The 19722-nt window shown below is 45.6% G+C and overlaps 1 protein-coding gene across 1 annotated transcript in view; it reads right to left on the bottom strand.

Annotated features, from left to right (window-relative positions):
* Positions 1-19722, bottom strand: part of LOC144506217 (ubiquitin-associated and SH3 domain-containing protein A-like) — a 218525-nt gene that overhangs the window by 25644 nt on the left and 173159 nt on the right. Inside the window, exon 12 of the mRNA XM_078232078.1 lies at positions 7150-7250. Within this exon, the coding sequence (XP_078088204.1) occupies positions 7150-7250 (101 nt within the window). The remainder of the gene's footprint in view (positions 1-7149; positions 7251-19722) is intronic.

The raw sequence follows: 19722 nt of genomic DNA on the forward strand, positions 1-19722 counted from the left end.
GGTGGAGGCTTCCTCGTTGAATATGTTTAAATCACGGGTAGCTAGTTTTCTGATCGATAAGGGAATTAGGGCTTATGGGGAGCAGGCGGGTAAGTGGAACTGATTCGCTTCAGATCAGCCATGATCTTGTTGAATGGTGGGGCAGGCTCGAAGGGCCAGATGGCCTACTCCTGCTCCTATTTCTTATGTTCTTATGTTCTTATACTTACCCCCCAGCACCTTAAACCTGTGTCCTCTCGTAGCAGTCATTTCCACCCTGGGAAAAAGCCTCTGAGAGTCCACCCGATCTATGCCTCTCAACATCTTATATACCTCTATTAGGTCTCCTCTCATCCTACGTCTCTCCAAGGAGAAAAGACCAAGCTCCCTCAGCCTATCCTCATAAGGCATGCCACTCAATCCAGGCAACATCCTTGTAAATCTCCTCTGCACCCTTTCAATCTTTTCCACATCCTTCCTGTAATGAGGCGACCAGAACTGAGCACAGTACTCCAAGTGGGGTCTTATATAGCTGCATCATTATCCCCGGACTCCTAAACTCAATTCCTCGATTGATTAAATGTGGATTACAGGGTCAAAGGTAGGGTTCTGAAGACTGTGGAGGAACAGAGAGATCTTGGGGTCCATATCCACAGATCTCTAAAGGTTGCCACTCAAGTGGATAGAGCTGTGAAGAAGGCCTATAGTGTGTTAGCTTTTATTAACAGGGGGTTGGAGTTTAAGAGCCGTGGGGTTATGCTGCAACTGTACAGGACCTTGGTGAGACCACATTTGGAATATTGTGTGCAGTTCTGGTCACCTCACTATAAGAAGGATGTGGAAGCGCTGGAAAGAGTGCAGAGGAGATTTACCAGGATGCTGCCTGGTTTGGAGGGTAGGTCTTATGAGGAAAGGTTGCGGGAGCTAGGGCTGTTCTCTCTGGAGCGGAGGAGGCTGAGGGGAGACTTAATAGAGGTTTATAAAATGATGAAGGGGATAGATAGAGTGAACGTTCAAAGACTATTTCCTCGGGTGGATGGAGCTATTACAAGGGGGCATAACTATAGGGTTCATGGTGGGAGATATAGGAAGGATATCAGAGGTAGGTTCTTTACGCAGAGAGTGGTCGGGGTGTGGAATGGACTGCCTGCAGTGATAGTGGAGTCAGACACTTTAGGAACATTGAAGCGGTTATTGGATAGGCACATGGAGCACACCAGGATGATAGGGAGTGGGATAGCTTGATCTTGGTTTCAGATAAGAACATAAGAACATAAGAAATAGGAGCAGGAGTAGGCCATCTGGCCCTTCGAGCCTGCCCCGCCATTCAACAAGATCATGGCTGATCTGAAGCGAATCAGTTCCACTTACCCGCCTCGGCACAAGATCGTGGGCCGAAGGGCCTGTTCTGTGCTGTACTGTTCTATGTTCTAATTGTATAGGGTGTTGGTGAGACACATCTGGAGTATTATGTCCAGTTTTGGTCTCCTTATTTGAGGAAGGATGTTGTGGCATTGGAGGCAGTTCCGAGGAGGTTCACCAGATTGGTTCCGGGATGAAAAGGTGGATGTACGAGGAGAATTTAAACAGTTTGGGTTTATACCCGCTGGAGTTTAGAAGGATGAGAGAGGGTCTGATCAAGATATATAAAATTTTAAAAGGGATTGATAAAGTAAATGCAGACCAAATGTTTCCTCTTATGGGGCAATCTTGAACAAGAGGTCACAGGTATAGGCTGAGAGGCGGTAGATTTAAAACTGAGATGAGGAGGAATTTGATTTGATTTGATTTATTATTGTCACATGTATTAACATACAGTGAAAAGTATTGTCTCTTGCGCGCTATACAGACTAAACATACCGCCCATAGAGAAGGAAACGAGAGAGTGCAGAATATAGTGTTACTGTCATAGCTGGGGTGTAGAGTAAGATCAACTTAATGAAAGGTAAGGCCATTCAAAAGTCTGACAGCAGCAGGGACGAAGCTGTTATTGAGTCGGTTGGTGCGTGAACTCAGACTTTGGTATCTTTTTCCAGAAGGAAGAAGGTGGAAGAGAGAATGTCCGGGGTGCGTGAGGTCCTTAATTATGCTGGCTGCTTTGCCGATGCAACAGGAAGTGTAGACAGAGTCAATGGATGGGAGGCTGGTTTGCGTGATGGACTGGGCTACATTCACGACCTTTTGTAGTTCCTTGCAGTCTTGGGCAGACCAGGAGCCATACCAAGCTGCGATACAACCAGAAAGAATGCTTTCAATGGTGCCTCTGTAAAAGGTGGCGAGAGTCATAGCGGACATGCCAAATTTCCTTAGTCTTCTGAGAAAGTAGAGGCGTTGGTGGGTTTTCTTAACTATCGTGTCAGCATGGGGGGGGTACCAGGACAGGTTGTTGGTGATCTGGACACCTAAAAACTACTTCTCGCAGATGGTAGTGAATTTGTGGAACTCGCTGCCCCATAGTGCAGTGGAGTCTAAATTGTTGAATGGTTTCAAGGAGGAGATAGATATATTTCTAATAAAAAGGGATATGGGGATATGGCGAAGCAAGCTCAAAGGACTGAATTTGCCTACTTCTACTCCTAATTCCTATGTTCCGAGAGTGAATAGCTGGGGTCCTAGCACCAATCCCTGCAATACCCTACTAGGAAGGTAAATACCATGTTGCCCTTTATTAAAAGGGGATTGGATTATAAGAATGAACAATTTTTGCTGCAATTGCACAGAGATTTGATACCATACCTAGAATACTGTGTCCAGTTTTGGTCTCCATATTTAAGAAAAGAAATACTTCAATCAAGACCATAGAACATAGAACATAGAACAGTACAGCACAGAACAGGCCCTTCGGCCCACGATGTTGTGCCGAGCTTTATCTGAAACCAAGATCAAGCTATCCCACTCCCTATCATCCTGGTGTGCTCCATGTGCCTATCCAATAACCGCTTAAATGTTTCTAAAGTGTCTGACTCCACTATCACTGCAGGCAGTCCATTCCACACCCCAACCACTCTCTGCGTAAAGAACCTACCTCTGATATCCGTCCTGTATCTCCCATACAGTGAAGGCTCACTAGATTGGTTCCAGCATTGAGAGGGTTGTCCTATTTTAGCCAAGTTCTCTGGAGTTTAGAGGAATGAGAGGTGATTCAATTTAAATCTACAAGATTTAATCTGCCATCCTTACCTGGTCTGGTCTACATATGACTCCAGATTCACAGCAATGTGGTTGACTCTCAACTGTCCCTCTGAAATCACCTAGCAAGCCACTCAGGTCAGGGGCAACTAGGGATGGGCAATAAATGTGGCCAGCCAGCGATGCCCATGTCCACATATGAATAAGAAAAGAAATTCTGAGGGGCTTGACAAGGTAGCCACCTAGCTGGAGAATCTACAACACTGGTGCAGTCTTAGGATAAGAGGATGATCATTTAGGACAAAATGTCTTCATTCAAAGAAGTTGTGAATCTTTAGAATTCTTTCCAACAGAGGATTGCCTGTCCCTAATTGCCGCTGAGAAGGTGGTGGTAAGCTGCCTCCATGGATCGCTGCATCCATGTAGTAATGAACGCGAGGTTTAGGACGAAGGCTAACATGACTGTGACGCGAGAGTGAGTTGAGTTTGCAGTCTGATGTGAGTGTGAGTTATGGGTAAGGGTGAGTACATTGTGAGGGTAAAGTTTCAATGAGAGTTATGCTGTGAGAGGTAAGGGTGAGGTGAGGGAAATTTCCCTGTTGCAAGGTATGGTGATCAGGGACAGTGCCAGGCATTAGAACAAAAAACAAAGAAAATTACAGCCCTTTGGCCCTCCAAGCCTGCACCGACCATACTGTCCGACTGAACTAAAACTCCCTACCCTTCCGGGGACCATATCCTTCTATTCCCATCTTATTCATGTATTTGTCAAGACGCCCCTTAAAAGTCACTATCGTATCTGCTTCCACTACCTCCCCCGGCAGTGAGTTCCAGGCACCCACTACCCTCTGTGTAAAAAACTTACCTCGTACATAGAACATAGAACATAGAAAGCCACAGCACAAACAGGCCCTTCGGCCCACAAGTTGCGCCGATCACATCCCCACCTCTAGGCCTATCTATAGCCCTCAATCCCATTAAATCCCATGTACTCATCCAGAAGTCTCTTAAAAGACCCCAACGAGTTTGCCTCCACCACCACCGACGTCAGCCGATTCCACTCACCCACCACCCTCTGAGTGAAAAACTTACCCCTGACATCCCCCCTGTACCTCCCCCCCAGCACCTTAAACCTGTGTCCTCTCGTAGCAACCATTTCAGCCCTTGGAAATAGCCTCTGAGAGTCTACCCTATCCAGACCTCTCAACATCTTGTAAACCTCTATCAGGTCACCTCTCATCCTTCGTCTCTCCAGGGAGAAGAGACCAAGCTCCCTCAACCTATCCTCATAAGGCATGCCCCCCAATCCAGGCAACATCCTTGTAAATCTCCTCTGCACCCTTTCAATGGCTTCAACATCCTTCCTGTAATGAGGTGACCAGAACTGCGCGCAGTACTCCAAGTGGGGTCTAACCAGGGTCCTATAAAGCTGCAGCATTATCTCCCGACTCCTAAACTCAATCCCTCGATTAATGAAGACCAGTACGCCGTACACCTTCTTGACCGCATCCTCCACCTGCGAGGCCGATTTAAGAGTCCTATGGACCCGGACCCCAAGGTCCTTCTGATCCTCTACACTGCTAAGAATGGTACCCTTCATATTATACTGCTGCTTCATCCTATTGGATCTGCCAAAATGGATCACCACACACTTATCCGGGTTGAAGTCCATCTGCCACTTCTCCGCCCAGTCTTGCATTCTATCTATGTCTCGCTGCAACTTCTGACATCCCTCCAAACTATCCACAACACCACCTACCTTGGTGTCGTCAGCAAACTTACCAACCCATCCCTCCACTTCCTCATCCAGGTCATTTATGAAAATGACAAACAGCAAGGGTCCCAGAACAGATCCCTGGGGCACTCCACTGGTCACTGACCTCCATGCAGAGAAAGACCCCTCCACAGCCACTCTCTGCCTTCTGCAGGCAAGCCAGTTCTGGATCCACAAGGCAACAGCCCCTTGGATCCCATGCCCTCTCACTTTCTCAAGAAGTCTTGCATGGGGGACCTTATCGAACGCCTTGCTGAAGTCCATATAGACCACATCCACCGCTCTTCCTTCGTCAATGTGTTTGGTCACATTTTCAAAGAACTCAACCAGGCTCGTAAGGCACGACCTGCCCTTGACAAAGCCGTGCTGACTACTTTTGATCATACTAAACTTCTCTAGATGATCATAAATCCTGTCTCTCAGGATCCTCTCCATCAACTTACCAACCACTGAGGTTAGACTCACCGGTCGGTAATTTCCCGGGCTGTCCCTGTTCCCTTTCTTGAATATAGGGACCACATCCGCAATCCTCCAATCCTCCGGAACCTCTCCCGTCTCCATCGACGATGCAAAGATCATCGCCAAAGGCTCCACAATCTCCTCCCTCGCCTCCCACAGTAACCTGGGGTACATCCCATCCGGTCCCGGCGACTTACCAACCTTGATGCCATTCAATAGTTCCAACACATCCTCTTTCTTTATGTCCACATGCTCGATCCTTTCTGTCCACCGCAAACCAGCAGTACAACCACCCAGATCCCTTTCCACCGTGAATACCGAGGTAAAGTATTCATTAAGCAGCTCCGCCATTTCTAACGGTTTCGCACAAACTTTTCCCCCTTCACCTTTTAAGGGTCCTATGCCTTCACATCTCATCCTTTTACTCTTGACATATTTGTAGAAAGCCTTGGGATTCTCCTTAATCTTACCCGCCAAGGCCTTCTCATGACCCCTTCTCGCTCTCCAAATTTCCTTCTTAAGCTCCTTCCTACATCCCGTATACTCCTCTAAATCCTTAACACCTCCTAGCTCTCTGAACCTTCTGTACGCCTCTCTTTTCTTATTCACCAGGTTCATCACAACCTTCGTGCACCACGGTTCCCGTACCCTACCAACACCCCCCTGTCTCATCGGAACGTTGTCATGCAGAGCTCCAGACAAACATTCCTTGAAAATCCTCCACTTTCCTTCGGTACTTTTCCCAAGAATGCCTCCTTCCAATTTACCCGTCTAATTTCCTCCCTGATGACACTGTATTTCCCTTTACTCCAGAGAAACACTTTCCTAGCCTGCCTGATCCTATCTCTTTCCAATGCTATCGTGAAGGAGATAGAATTATGATCGCTATCCCCAAGATGCTCACCCACCGAGAGATCCTCCACCTGTCCAGGTTCATTAGCCAGCACCAGATCAAGTACAGCCTCTCCTCTAGTAGGCTTATCCACATACTGTGTCAGGAAACTCTCCTGGACACACCTAACAAACTCCTCTCCATCCAAACCCCTAGCCCTAGGGATATTCCAATCTATGTTTGGGAAATTAAAATCTCCCATCACGACAACTCTGTTATTCCTACATCTCTCCAGGATCTGTTTCCCCATCTGCTCCTCAACATCTCTGTTACTATTGGGCGGCCTATAGAAAACACCCAGCAACGTTACCGACCCCTTCCTGTTCCTAACCTCCACCCACAGAGACTCCGTAGTCAATCCCTCCACGGCGTCCACCTTCTCTACAGCCGTGACACTATCCTTCTCCACCTGCGTTGCCACTTTCAGTGACCTGTGTACCTGTACACCCAGATCCCTCTGTCTATCAATACTCTTAAGGATTCTGCCATTTACTGTATATTTCCCATCTGTATTAGACCTTCCAAAATGCATTACCTCACATTTGCCTGAATGTCAATTCCACATCCCAGCCTACGTAAATAACCTTTCACCACCTTGTTTATCAAGAATTGAGCCCTAGTTAAAAACATTTAAAAACTATGCCTCTACTGCCTTTGAAGGAAGAGAGTTCAAATGATTCACTACCCTCAGAGAGAAAATATTCTCCTCATCTCCGTCTTAAATGGTCTTATTTTTAAACATGATTCCTATTTCTATCTCCCACAAGAGGAATCATCCTTTCCACGTCCACCCTGTCACCAGCCCTCAATATCTTTTCATGTTTCATTGGTCTTTGTGGAATATTACACAATGTTCTTTAAACAATTCAACATGATGTGATCGGTTTTGAATTGGTTTGTTCATTGCTTTGATTACCTTCATCCCCATTGACAATCGCTGTCACCACTGAAGAACACCTATTAGCGTAGTCTTCATATGATTCTGATGGAATCAGATTGGAAACAGGAACATGGACACTACAGACAAGAAGCACAAATGTTTACATTTTTGTAAATGCATCATTAATAATTCTGTGAAAAGGCATCTGGGTCTTGTGCAGCAGGCTGCACCAGGCTTGGTACTTTGGCTGAATGATTTCATTACAGAATTAGTTCCTGATCTTAGCAAGGCAGAGGTTTCTGAGTAAGTCACTGCCACTCTCACATAAAGTCACAGCAGAGATCAGAGAGAGGTGGAGCCACAATCGTGAGAAAATGTTGAACGAAGATTTACGTGTGTGATCCATACAATGGTTCTTACCTTTTTGAAACAATCATAGAGAAGGCGATGGCCTAGTGGTATTATCACGAGACTATTAATCCAGAAACTCAGTTAATGTTCTGGGACCCGGGTTCGAATCCTGCCATGGCAGATGGTGGAATTTGAATTCAATAAAAAATATCTGGAATTAAGAATCTACTGATGACCATGAAACCGTTGTCGATTGTCGGAAAAACCCATCTGGTTCACTAATGTCCTTTAGGGAAGGAAATCTACTATTCTTACTCGGTCTGGCCTATATGTGACTCCAGAGCCACAGCAATGTGGTTGACTCTCAACTGTCCTCAGGCAACTAGGGATGGACAATAAACGCTGGCCGTCCAGTGACACCCATGTCCCACATAAATAATAAAAATATTCTCTGTCAATAAATTAGAAAAGCTTTCTGATGCTTCCTGGCAGTAATTTAAGAGAGTGCCCTTTAAATTGTGTTGAACAAATTGCAGGAAAGCATCTTTGTGATCCTGTATCTTTGAAAGGATCACCAATCATTGAGCTACATCTGAAGGAAGCGTCGATAGAAATTACTTGGTTGGAGTAAATTCCTTCCGCTGTGCTTGGTAAATCTCCCTCAGCATTTTTATGTGAAACTCATCAAATTATAGACTATTCAGCACAGAAAGATCTTTCATTCACAATCCTACTGTATCTGTTCAAACTAGGAAAAAGTTCATCAATAAATGTAATTTTAAAACATATAACAGTTATTTGAAGAACACAGTTAAATATATAAACATAAGAAATAGGAGCAGCTCATTTGCCCCCTCAAACCTGCTCCACCATTTAATGAAATCATGTCTAATTTTTGCCTCAATTCCACCTTCCCACCATTCCCCATATACCTAATAACTCTTTAGTACCCAAGAATCTATCTCAGCTTGGCATACACTCAACAACGAAACACCTGAAGGACAAATCCGAAGGTTCACAATCTTGAGTGAAGAAATCTCTCTTCATTTCAGTCTGAAATGACTGACCTCTTATCCTGGAACTCTTCAATATGGAGAAACAGTCTCTCAGCATCTAGTCTTTCAAGCCCTCTCAGAATCTTATATGTTTCAGTAAGATCTTTAAACACCAGAGAGTATAAACGCATTCAAAGATGTGCAGGTTAGGTTGATTGACCATACCAAGTTGCCCCTTACACAGGAGGCTTAGAGTCATAGAGGTTTACAGCATGGAAACAGGCCCTTCGGCCCAACTTGTCCATGCCGCCCTTTTTTTTTAAAACCCCTAAGCTAATCCCAATTGCCTGCATTTGGCCCATATCCCTCTATACCCATCTTACCCTTGTAACTATCTAAATGCTTTTTAAAAGATAAAATTGTACCCGCCTCTACTACTACCTCTGGCAGCTTGTTCCAGACACTCACCACACTCTGTGTGAAAAAATTGCCCCTCTGGACACGTTTGTATCTCTCCCCTCTCACCTTAAACCTATGCCCTCTACATAATAAGAACATAAGAAATAGGAGCAGGAGTAGGCCATCTAGCCCCTCGAGCCTGCCCCGCCATTCAATAAGATCATGGCTGATCTGACGTGGATCAGTACCACTTACCCGCCTGATCCCCATAACCCTTAATTCCCTTACCGATCAGGAATCCATCCATCCGCGCTTTAAACATATTCAGCGAGGTAGCCTCCACCACCTCAGTGGGCAGAGAATTCCAGAGATTCACCACCCTCTGGGAGAAGAAGTTCCTCCTCAACTCTGTCTTAAACCGACCCCCCTTTATTTTGAGGCTGTGTCCTCTAGTTTTAACTTCCTTACTAAGTGGAAAGAATCTCTCCACCTCCACTCTATCCAGCCCCCGCATTATCTTATAAGTCTCCATAAGATCCCCCCTCATCCTTCTAAACTCCAATGAGTACAAACCCAATCTCCTCAGCCTCTCCTCATAATCCAAACCCCTCATCTCCGGTATCAACCTGGTGAACCTTCTCTGCACTCCCTCCAATGCCAATATATCCTTCCTCATATAAGGGGACCAATACTGCACACAGTATTCCAACTGCGGCCTCACCAATGCCCTGTACAGGTGCATCAAGACATCCCTGCTTTTATATTCTATCCCCCTCGCGATATAGGCCAACATCCCATTTGCCTTCTTGATCACCTGTTGTACCTGCAGACTGGGCTTTTGCGTCTCATGCACAAGGACCCCCAGGTCCCTTTGCACGGTAGCATGTTTTAATTTGTTTCCATTGAGATAGTAATCCCATTTGTTATTATTTCCTCCAAAGTGTATAACCTCGCATTTATCAACGTTATACTCCATTTGCCATATCCTCGCCCACTCACTCAGCCTGTCCAAATCTCTCTGCAGATCTTCTCCGTCCTCCACACGATTCACTTTTCCACTTATCTTTGTGTCGTCTGCAAACTTCGTTACCCTACACTCCGTCCCCTCCTCCAGATCATCTATATAAATGGTAAATAGTTGCGGCCCGAGTACCGATCCCTGCGGCACGCCACTAGTTACCTTCCTCCAACCGGAAAAACACCCATTTATTCCGACTCTTTGCTTCCTGTCGGATAGTTTTAGACTCCCCTACCTTTGGGAAAAGATATTGACTACCTTGTCTATGCCCCTCATTATTTTGTAGACCTCTATAAGATCACCCCTCAGCCTCTATGCTCCAGAGAAAAAAGTCCCAGTCTATTCAGCCTCCCCTTATAACTCAAACCATCAAGTCCGGGTAGCATCCTAGTAAATCTTTTCTGCACTCTTTCTAGTTTAATAAAATCCTTTCTATAATAAGGTGACCAGAATTGCACACAGTATTCCAAGTGTGGCCTTACCAATGTCTTGTACAACTTTAACAAGACGTCCCAATTCCTGTATTCAATGTTCTGACCGACGAAACCAAGCATGCCGAATGCCTTCCTCACCACTCTGTCCACCTGTGACTCCACTTTCAAGGAGCTATGAACATGTACCCCTAGATCTCTTTGTTCTGTAACTCTCCCCAATGCCCTACCATTAACTGAGTAAGTCCTGCCCTGGTTCAATCTACCAAAATGCATCACCTCGCATTTGTCTAAATTAAACTCCATCTGCCATTCGTCAGCCCACTGGCCCAATTGATCAAGATCCTGTTGCAATTGGAGATAACTTTCTTCACTGTCCACTATGCCATCAATCTTGGTGTCTTCTGCAAACTTACTGACCATGCCCCCTATATTCTCATCCAAATCATTAATATAAATGACAAATAACAGTGGGCTCAGCACTGATCCCTGAGGCACACCACTGGTCACAGGCCTCCAGTTTGAAAAACAACTCTCTGCAACCACCCTCTGGCTTCTGTCAAGAAGCCAATTTTGTGATCCATTTAGATACCTCACCCTGGATCCCGTCAGATTTAACTTTATGCAACAACCTACCATGCGGTACCTTGTCAAAGGTCTTGCTAAAGTCCATGTAGACAACATCAACTGCACTGCCCTCATCTGCCTTCTTGGTTACCCCTTCAAAAAACTCAATTAAATTTGTGAGACATGATTTTCCACTCACAAAGCCACACTGACTGTCCCTAATCTGTCCTTGCATCTCTAAATGCCTGTAGATCCTGTCTCTCAAAATACCTTCCAAAAATTTACCCACCACAGATGTGAGGCTCACTGGCCTGTAGTTCCCAGGCTTTTCCCTGCAGCCCTTTTTAAACAAAAGCACAACATTTGCCACTCTCCAATCTTCAGGCACCTCACCTGTGACTATCGATGATACAAATATCTCGGCTAGGGGACCCGCAATTTCCTCCCTAGCCTCCCACAACGTCCTGGGATATACGTCATCAGGTCCCGCAGATTTATCTACCTTGATGCGCTTTAAGACTTCCAGCACCTCCTTCTCTGTAATATGTACACTCCTCAAGACATCACTATTTATTTCCCCAAGTTCCCTAACATCCATGCTTTTCTCAACAGTAAATACTGATGAGAAATATTCACTTAGGATCTCACCCATCTCTTGTGGATCCGCACATAGATGACCTTGTTGATCCTTAAGAGGCCCTACTCTCTCCCTTGTTACTCTTTTGCCCTTTATGTATTTGTAGAAGCTCTTTGGATTCTCCTTTGTCTTATCTGCCAAAACAATTTCGTGTCCCTTTTTTGCCTTCCTGATTTCTCTCTTAACTCTACTCCTACACCCCCTATACTCTTCAAGAGATTCACTTGATCCCAGCTGCCTATGCACGTCACGTGCCTCTTTCTTCTTCTTGACCAGGGCCTCAATATTCCGAGTCATCCAAGGTTCCCGACTTCTGCCAGCCTTGCCCTTCACTCTAAGAGGAATGTGTTTACCCTGAACCCTGGTTAAACACATTTTTGAAAGCATGCCACTTACCAGACGTCCCTTTGCCTTCCCACAGACTCCCCCAATTAACTTTTGAAAGTTCCTGCCTGATACCATCAAAATTGGCCTTGTCCCAAGTCAGAATTTTAACTTTTGGGACAGACCTATCATTCTCCATAGCTATCTTAAATTATGGTCACTGGTCTAACAGTGATCCCTCACTAACACGTCTGTCACCTGCCTTTCCTTATTTCCCAAGAGGAGGTCAAGTTTTGCCCCCTCTCTAGTCGGGCCATCCACATACTGAATGAGAAATTCCTCCTGAATACACTCAACAAATTTCTCTCCATCCAACCCTCTAATACTATGGCTGTCCCAGTCAATGTTGGGAAAATTTAAATCTCCGGCTATTACCACCCTATTTTTCTTAACAGGGTAAATACGTGGGGTTGCGGCGAGGTAGGATTGTTGTCAGTGCAGGCTCAGTGGGCAGAATGGCCTCCTTCTGTACTGCAGGGATTATATGATTCTTCTATGATTCTATCCTACACAATCACTCCTCGGAGTTCTCATCCGTGGAGCTGATTTGCTGAACATTTGTTACATTCCCTCTTTATGTATGGAAATTGAAACTGCAAACAGTCTCCACGTATGGATTCACCAAAGCAATTGGTGAAAGATTTCCTTATTCTTGAACTTGAATCCTCTTGCAATTAAAGCCAAAATACATTATACCTACAACCTAATTTCCAATCTAGCAGGGAGCATTGCTTTCCCCAAATGACCTGACTGGTTTTATGTCTCTTATTGTGTTCACCCCAGTCCAATGCCGGCATCTCCACATCATGGTTTTATGGGGTCAGCCATAAGCGCAATCCTATGCTATGTGGGAAATGAGGGACAATTCCAGTGTCCCCCAGGATGAACATGTGTGTAGGAAGTGTCTCCAGCTGCAGCTGATGGAAATCTGTATATTGGCGCTGGAGGAGGTTGGGATCACTCTGGAACATTCATGAGACTGAGATTTTTGTGGATAGCATGTTTAGAGAGGTAGTCACACCCCAGGCTAAGTCTGCACAGGCAGAAAGGGAATGGGTGCCTGCCAGGCAGATTAGAGGTAGTGTGGGAGTCCCCGGGGGCCATACCCCTCTCAAATGGATATGCTGCTTTGGACATAGTTGGGGTAGTAACTTCTCTGGGGAATGCAGTGGAAGCCAAATACATGATATTATGAGTGGCTCAACTGTGTCGGCAAAGAAAAAAGGGGGTAGGTCTATAGTGATAAGGGATTGAAATGTAAGGGGATTAGGTTAGCGTTCCTGTGGTCACAAAAGTGATTCCAGGATAGTATGTTGCCTCCCTGGTTCTTGGGTCCAGTTTGTTACAGAGCAGCTGCAGAACATTTTGGAGGGAGAGAGCAAAGAGACAGTGGTCATTGTACACATTAGTACCAATGACATAGGTAAAAAAAAGGATGACGTCCCAAAAGCTGAGTACAGGCGGTTAGGGATTAAGAAGCAGGACCTCTAAAGAGGCTTTTTCCGCTGAGGCTAGGGGAGAAAAAAACCAGAGGGCATGGGTTAAGGGTGAAGGGGGAAAAGTTTAAAGGGAATATTAGGGGGGGCTTCTTCACGCAGAGAGTGGTGGGAGTGTGGAATGAGCTGCCAGATAAAGTGGTAAATGCGGGGTCACTTTTAACATTTAAGAAAAACTTGGACGGGTTCATGGATGAGAGGGGTGTGGAGGGATATGGTCCAAGTGCAGGTCAGTGGGACTAGGTATAAAATGGTTCGGCACAGACAAGAAGGGCCAAAAGGCCCGTTTCTGAGCTGTAATTTTCTATGGTTCTATGGTAATCTCAGGATTATTCCTGGTGCCACGCACTAGCGAGAGCAGAAATAGGAGGATAGGTAGGATGAATATGAGGCTAAAGGAGTTGTGTAGGGGGATGTATTTCAGATTCTTGAGATTTTGGTACAGGTTCTAGGGAGGGTGGGATCTCTACAAACTGGATGGGTTACATCCCAACAGAACTGGGACCTATAAACTCGCAGGGGTGTTTCCTGGTGCTGTTGAGGAGGCTTTAAACTAGTATGGCAGGGGTATGGTACCTGAGCAGTGCGTTGGAGGAGATGGAAACTGGGTTAGAAACCAAAGGCAGAAAAAGTGAAAGCAATATTCAAGATATAAGAATAAATGTTAAAAAACAAACAGTGGCTCTACTGTCCCGAGAGATGGGCTTAGTGTGAGGAAAAGTGGCAGAAAAACACAATAAGAGTTCTGTATCTTAATGCACACAGCATAAAAAATTAGATAAATTAACTGATGGCACAGATAGAGTTAAATGGGTCTGATCTGATAGCCATTATTGAAACATCGTTACAAGTAGATCAAAGTTGGGAAATCAATATTCATGGTTATTTGACTTTTAAGAAGAACGGGCGGGAGGGAAATCGTGGTGGGGTAGCTCTCCTGATAAGGGAGGAAATATGTACAGTTCTAAGGGATGATCTGGGCTCAGAGAGTGTGGAGTCGATTTGGAAAATGAAGACATCCCAAAGGTAGGAAAAGAGTGGGGGGTTGGATAGGCCCCTGCAAAGTAACATTGAAAACTCTCACTTTTCAATATTACACATATCCCACAATACAGTGCAACAGCAATTAGCAACTGACTCTTTTTGTACACCACAGGCATTGCTTACTCGGACAGCATTTATTACCCATCCATACCTATTAACTGAAGCTATTTCCCAGGGTAATGTAGGTCAGACCACGTGAGGACAGCACATTGCCTTTGGCACAGTGGCACAGTGATTAGCACTGCTGCCTCACAGCGCCAGGGACCCAGGTTCGATTCCCAGCTTGGGTCACTGTATGTGCAGAGTCTGCACATTCTCCCTGTGTCTGCATGGGTTTCCTCCGGGTGCTCTGGTTTCCTCCCACAATCCAAAACATGTGCTGGTTAGGTGCATTGGCCATGCTAAATTCTCCCTCAGTGTACCCGAACAGGCGCTGAAGTGTGGCGACTCGGGGACTTCCATAGTAACTTCATTGCAGTGTTAATGTCAGGTTATTTGTGACACTCATAAATAAATTTAAAAAAAACTAAAGGGCATTAATGAATGATGTGGAAATGCCAGCATTGGACTGGGGTGGGCACAGTAGGAGTCTCACAACACCAGGTTTAAGTCCAACAGGTTTATTTGGTATCACGAGCTTTCGGAGCGCTGCTCCTTAATGAATTCCTCCATTAATGAATGAGATGGGTCTTTACAACAATTGACAATGGTTTCATGGTCATTGTTAGACTTTTAATTGCAAATTTTTATTGAAGTCAAATTTCACCATCTGGGAGGATTCAAACAAGGGTTCCTGGAGCACCTCCCTGGGTTGCTGGATTACTAATCCAGTGACAATCCCACTGTGCGACCAACTCCCTATTAATTCAAGGGATGCCTGCTAGGTCTGCAGTTATTGTCCATCCCTAATTGCCCTAAAAAAGATGGTGAGTTGCCTTCTGAACCACTGCAGTCCCTGTGGAGTACGTACACCCAGAATGCTGTTAGGAAGAGGGTTCCAGGACTTTGACCCAGCAACAGTGAAAGAATGGAGATATAATTTCAAGTCAGGATGAAATTACACAGAGAGTGGTGGGGGCCTGGAATGCGCTGCCAAGTAGGGTGGTGGAGGCAGGCACGCTGACATCGTTTAAGACTTACCTGGATAGTCACATGAGCAGTCTGGGAATGGATGGATACAAACGGATGGTCTAGTTGGACCAATGAGCGGCACAACCTTGGAGGGCCGAAGGGCCTGTTTCCTGTGCTGTCCTGTTCTTTGTTCTTTGTTCTTTGATGGTGAGTGACTTGGAGGGGAATCTCCAGGTGGTGGTATTCCCAGGTATCTGCTTACCTTGTCCTTCTTGCTGGTAGTGGCCATGGGTTTGGATGGTGCTGTTTAAGGAGCTTTGGTGAGTACACTTTGGACATAGTACGTACTGCTGCTACTATACGTCAGTGGTGGATTGAATGCTTGTGCCTTGGGTACCAATAAAGTGGAGCTGCTTTGTCCTAGATAGTGTTGCAGCTTTTGAGTGTTGTTGGAGCTGAGTTAAACATGAGCTGGAGGTGAGTTAAACATGGCAGAATTTGTAACATCTGATCTGCTCTTGTAACCATGGTATTTATATTGCTAATCCCACTAAGATTCTGATAAATGTTATGTTGATGTTGGGGGTTCAATCATGATATCACCATGGAATATCAAGGACAATGGTTAGATTGTCTCTTGTTGGAGATGGTCATTGCCTGGTACTTGTGTGCTGCCACTTATCAGCCCAAGCCTGGATTTTGTCCAGGTGTTGCTATATTTGGATATGGACTGCTTCAGTATCTGAGCAATTGTGAATGATACTGAACATTGCTGAAGGGTCTCTGCTCCACTGTATGACTCTGCCATTCTATTCGACAGTTATCAACGAACATCCCCACTTCTGACCTTATGATAGAAGGAAGTTACATAGAAATATAGAAACTAGAAGCAGGAGTAGGCCATAGGGCCCTTCAAGCCTGCTCTGCCATTCATTTTGATCATGGCTGATCATCCAACTCAATACCCTACTCCTGGTTTCTCCCTATAACATAGAGCATAGAAAAACTACAGCACAAACAGGCCCTTCGGCCCCACAAGTTGTGCCGAACACACCCCTACCTTCTAGACCTACCTATAACCCTCCATCCTATTAAGCTCCATGTACTCATCCAGGAGTCTCTTAAAAGACCCTATTGAGTTTGCCTCCACCACCACTGACGGCAGCCGATTCCACTCACCCACCACCCTCTGTGTGAAAAGTTTACCCCTAACATTTCCCCTGTACCTACCCCCCAGCACCTTAAACCTGTGTCCCTTGTAGCAGACATTTCCACCCTGGGAAAAAGCCTCTGAGAGTCCACCCGATCTATGCCTCTCAACATCTTATATACCTCTATTAGGTCTCCTCTCATCCTTCGTCTCTCCAAGGAGAAAAGACCGAGCTCCCTCAGCCTATCCTCATAAGCCATGCCACTCAATCCAGGCAACATCCTTGTAAATCTCCTCTGCACCCTTTCAATCTTTTCCACATCCTTCCTATAGTGAGGCAACCAGAACTGAGCACAGTACTCCAAGTGGGGTCTGACGAGGGTCTTATATAGCTGCATCATTATCCCCGGACTCCTAAACTTAACCCTCATTTGATGAAGGCCAGCACACCATACGCCTTCTTAACCACCTCCTCCACCTGCGGGGCCGATTTCAGAGTCCTATGGACCCGGACCCCAAGGTCCTTCTGATCCTCTACAGTACTAAGAGTCTTTCCCTTTATATTGTACTCCTTCATTCCATTTGACCTACCAAAATGGACCACAACGCATTTATCTGGGTTGAAGTCCATCTGCCACTTCTCCGCCCAGTCTTGCATCCTATTTATGTCCCTCTGTAACTTCTGACATCCCTCCAGACTATCCACAACCCCACCAACCTTCGTGTCGTTGGCAAACTTACCAACCCATCCCTCCGCTTCCTCATCCAGGTGCTATATCCAGCCGCCTCTTGAATACATTCAATGTTTTGGCATCAACTATTTCCTGTGGTAATGAATTCCATAGGCTCACCACTCTTTGGGTGAAGAAATGTCTCCTCATCTGCATCCTAAGTGAATCCTCAGACTGTGACCCCTTGTTCTGGACTCCCCCACCATCGGGAACATCCTCCCTGCATCTACCCCTTCTAGTCCTATTAGAATTTTATAAGTCTCTGTGAGATCCCCCCTCATTCGTCTGAACTCCAGTGAAAACAATCCTAACCTAGTCAATCTCTTCTCATACATCAGTCCCGCCATCCTCGGAATCAGCCTGGTAAACCTTCGCTGCACTCCCTCGAGAGCACGAACATCCTTCCTCAGAAAAGGAGACCAAAACTGCACGCAATGCTCTAGGTGTGGCCTCACCAAGGTTCTGCATAATTGCAACACATCCCTGCTCCTGTACTCAAAACCTCTCACAATGAAGGCCAACATGCCATTTGCCTTCTTTACCGCCTGCTGCACCTGCATGCTTACCTTCAGCGACTGGTGCACAAGGACACCCAGGTCCCGCTGCACACTCCCCTCTCCCAAATTACAGCCATTCAGGTAGTAATCTACGTTCTTGTTTTTGCTTCCAAAGTGAATAACTTCACATTTATCCAAATTATACTGCATCTGCCATTGATTAGCCCACTCACCCAACCTGTCCAGATCATTCTGAAGGATCATAGAATCATAGAAACCCTACAGTGCAGAAAGAGGCCATTTGGCCCATCGGGTCTGCACCAACCACAATCCCACCCAGGCCCTACCCCCATATCCCTACATATTTACCCGCTAACCCCTCTAACCTACACATCTCAGGACACTAAGGGGCAATTTTAGCATGGCCAATCGACCTAACCCGCACATTTTTGGACTGTGGGAGGAAACCGGAGCACCCGGAGGAAACCCACGCAGACACGAGGGGAATGTGCAAACTCCACACAGACAGTGACCCAAGCCGGGAATCAAACCCAGGTCCCTGGAGCTGTAAAGCAGCAGTACTAACCACTGTGCTACCGTGCCGCCCATCTCTCAATCCTGATCTCTGAATCCTCGTCACAGTTCACCCTCCCACTCAACTTGGTATCATCTGCAAACTTTGAGATGTTACATTTTGTTCCCTCATCCAAATCATTAATATATATTGTGAATAGCTGGGGTCCCAGCACTGATCCCTGTGGCACCCCACTAGTTACTGCCTGCCAATTTGAAAAGCACCCATTAATTCCTACTCTTTGTTTCCTCTCTGCCAACCAGTTTTATATCCATCTCAATACTATTCCCCCAATCCCATACGCTTTAATCTTGCACGATAATCTCTTATGCGGGACTTTGTCAAACACTTTCTGAAAGTCCAAATATACCACATCGACTGGCTCCCCCTTGTCAACTCTACCAGTTACACCTTCAAAGAATTTCAACAGATTTGTCAAGCATGATTTCCCCTTCATAAATCCATGCTGACTCTGTCTGATCCTGCTACTGCTTTCTAAATGCTGTGCTATAAAATCCTTGAAAATGGATTCGAGAATTTTCCCCATTACCAATGTTAAGCTTACTGGTCTATAATTCCCTGTTTCTCTCTACCTCCCTTTTTGAATATTGGAGTGACATTTGCTACCCTCCAATCTGCAGGGACTGTTCCAGTGTCTGTAGAATCCTGGAAGATGACCACCAATGCATCCACTATTTCTAGAGCCACTTCCTTAAGTACCCTGGGATGTAGATTATCAGGCCCTGGGAATTTATCCGCCTTCAATCCCATCAACCTTCCCAGCACCATTTCTCTACTAATATTGATCTCCCTCAGTTCTTCCCTCTCACTAAATCTTGCATTCTCCAACATCTCTGGCATCTGATTTGTGTCCTCTTTTGTGAAGACAGAACCAAAGTATGTATTCAGTTGTTTCGGCCATTTCTTTGTCCCCTATTATACATTCCCCCATTTCTGTCTGTAGGGGACCTACATTTGTCTTCACCAACCTCTTTCTCTTCACGTATCGATAGAGACTCTTAGTGTCAGTCTTTATGTTCCTTTCATACTGTATTTTCCCCTTCTTAATCAATCCCATGTTCCTTCTTCGCTGAATTCTAAACTGCTCCCAATCCTCAGACCTATTATTTTTCTTGGCCAATCTGTATACTTCTTCCTTGGATCGGATCCTCTCTCTAATTTCCTTTGTAAGCCATGGATTGGCCCTCTTATCCATTTTGCTTTTGTGCCAGACAGGAATAAACAGTTGCTGCAGTTCCCCCAT

This window comes from Mustelus asterias, chromosome 17 (genome assembly GCF_964213995.1).
Source record: "Mustelus asterias chromosome 17, sMusAst1.hap1.1, whole genome shotgun sequence".
NCBI classification, from domain to species: domain Eukaryota; kingdom Metazoa; phylum Chordata; class Chondrichthyes; order Carcharhiniformes; family Triakidae; genus Mustelus; species Mustelus asterias.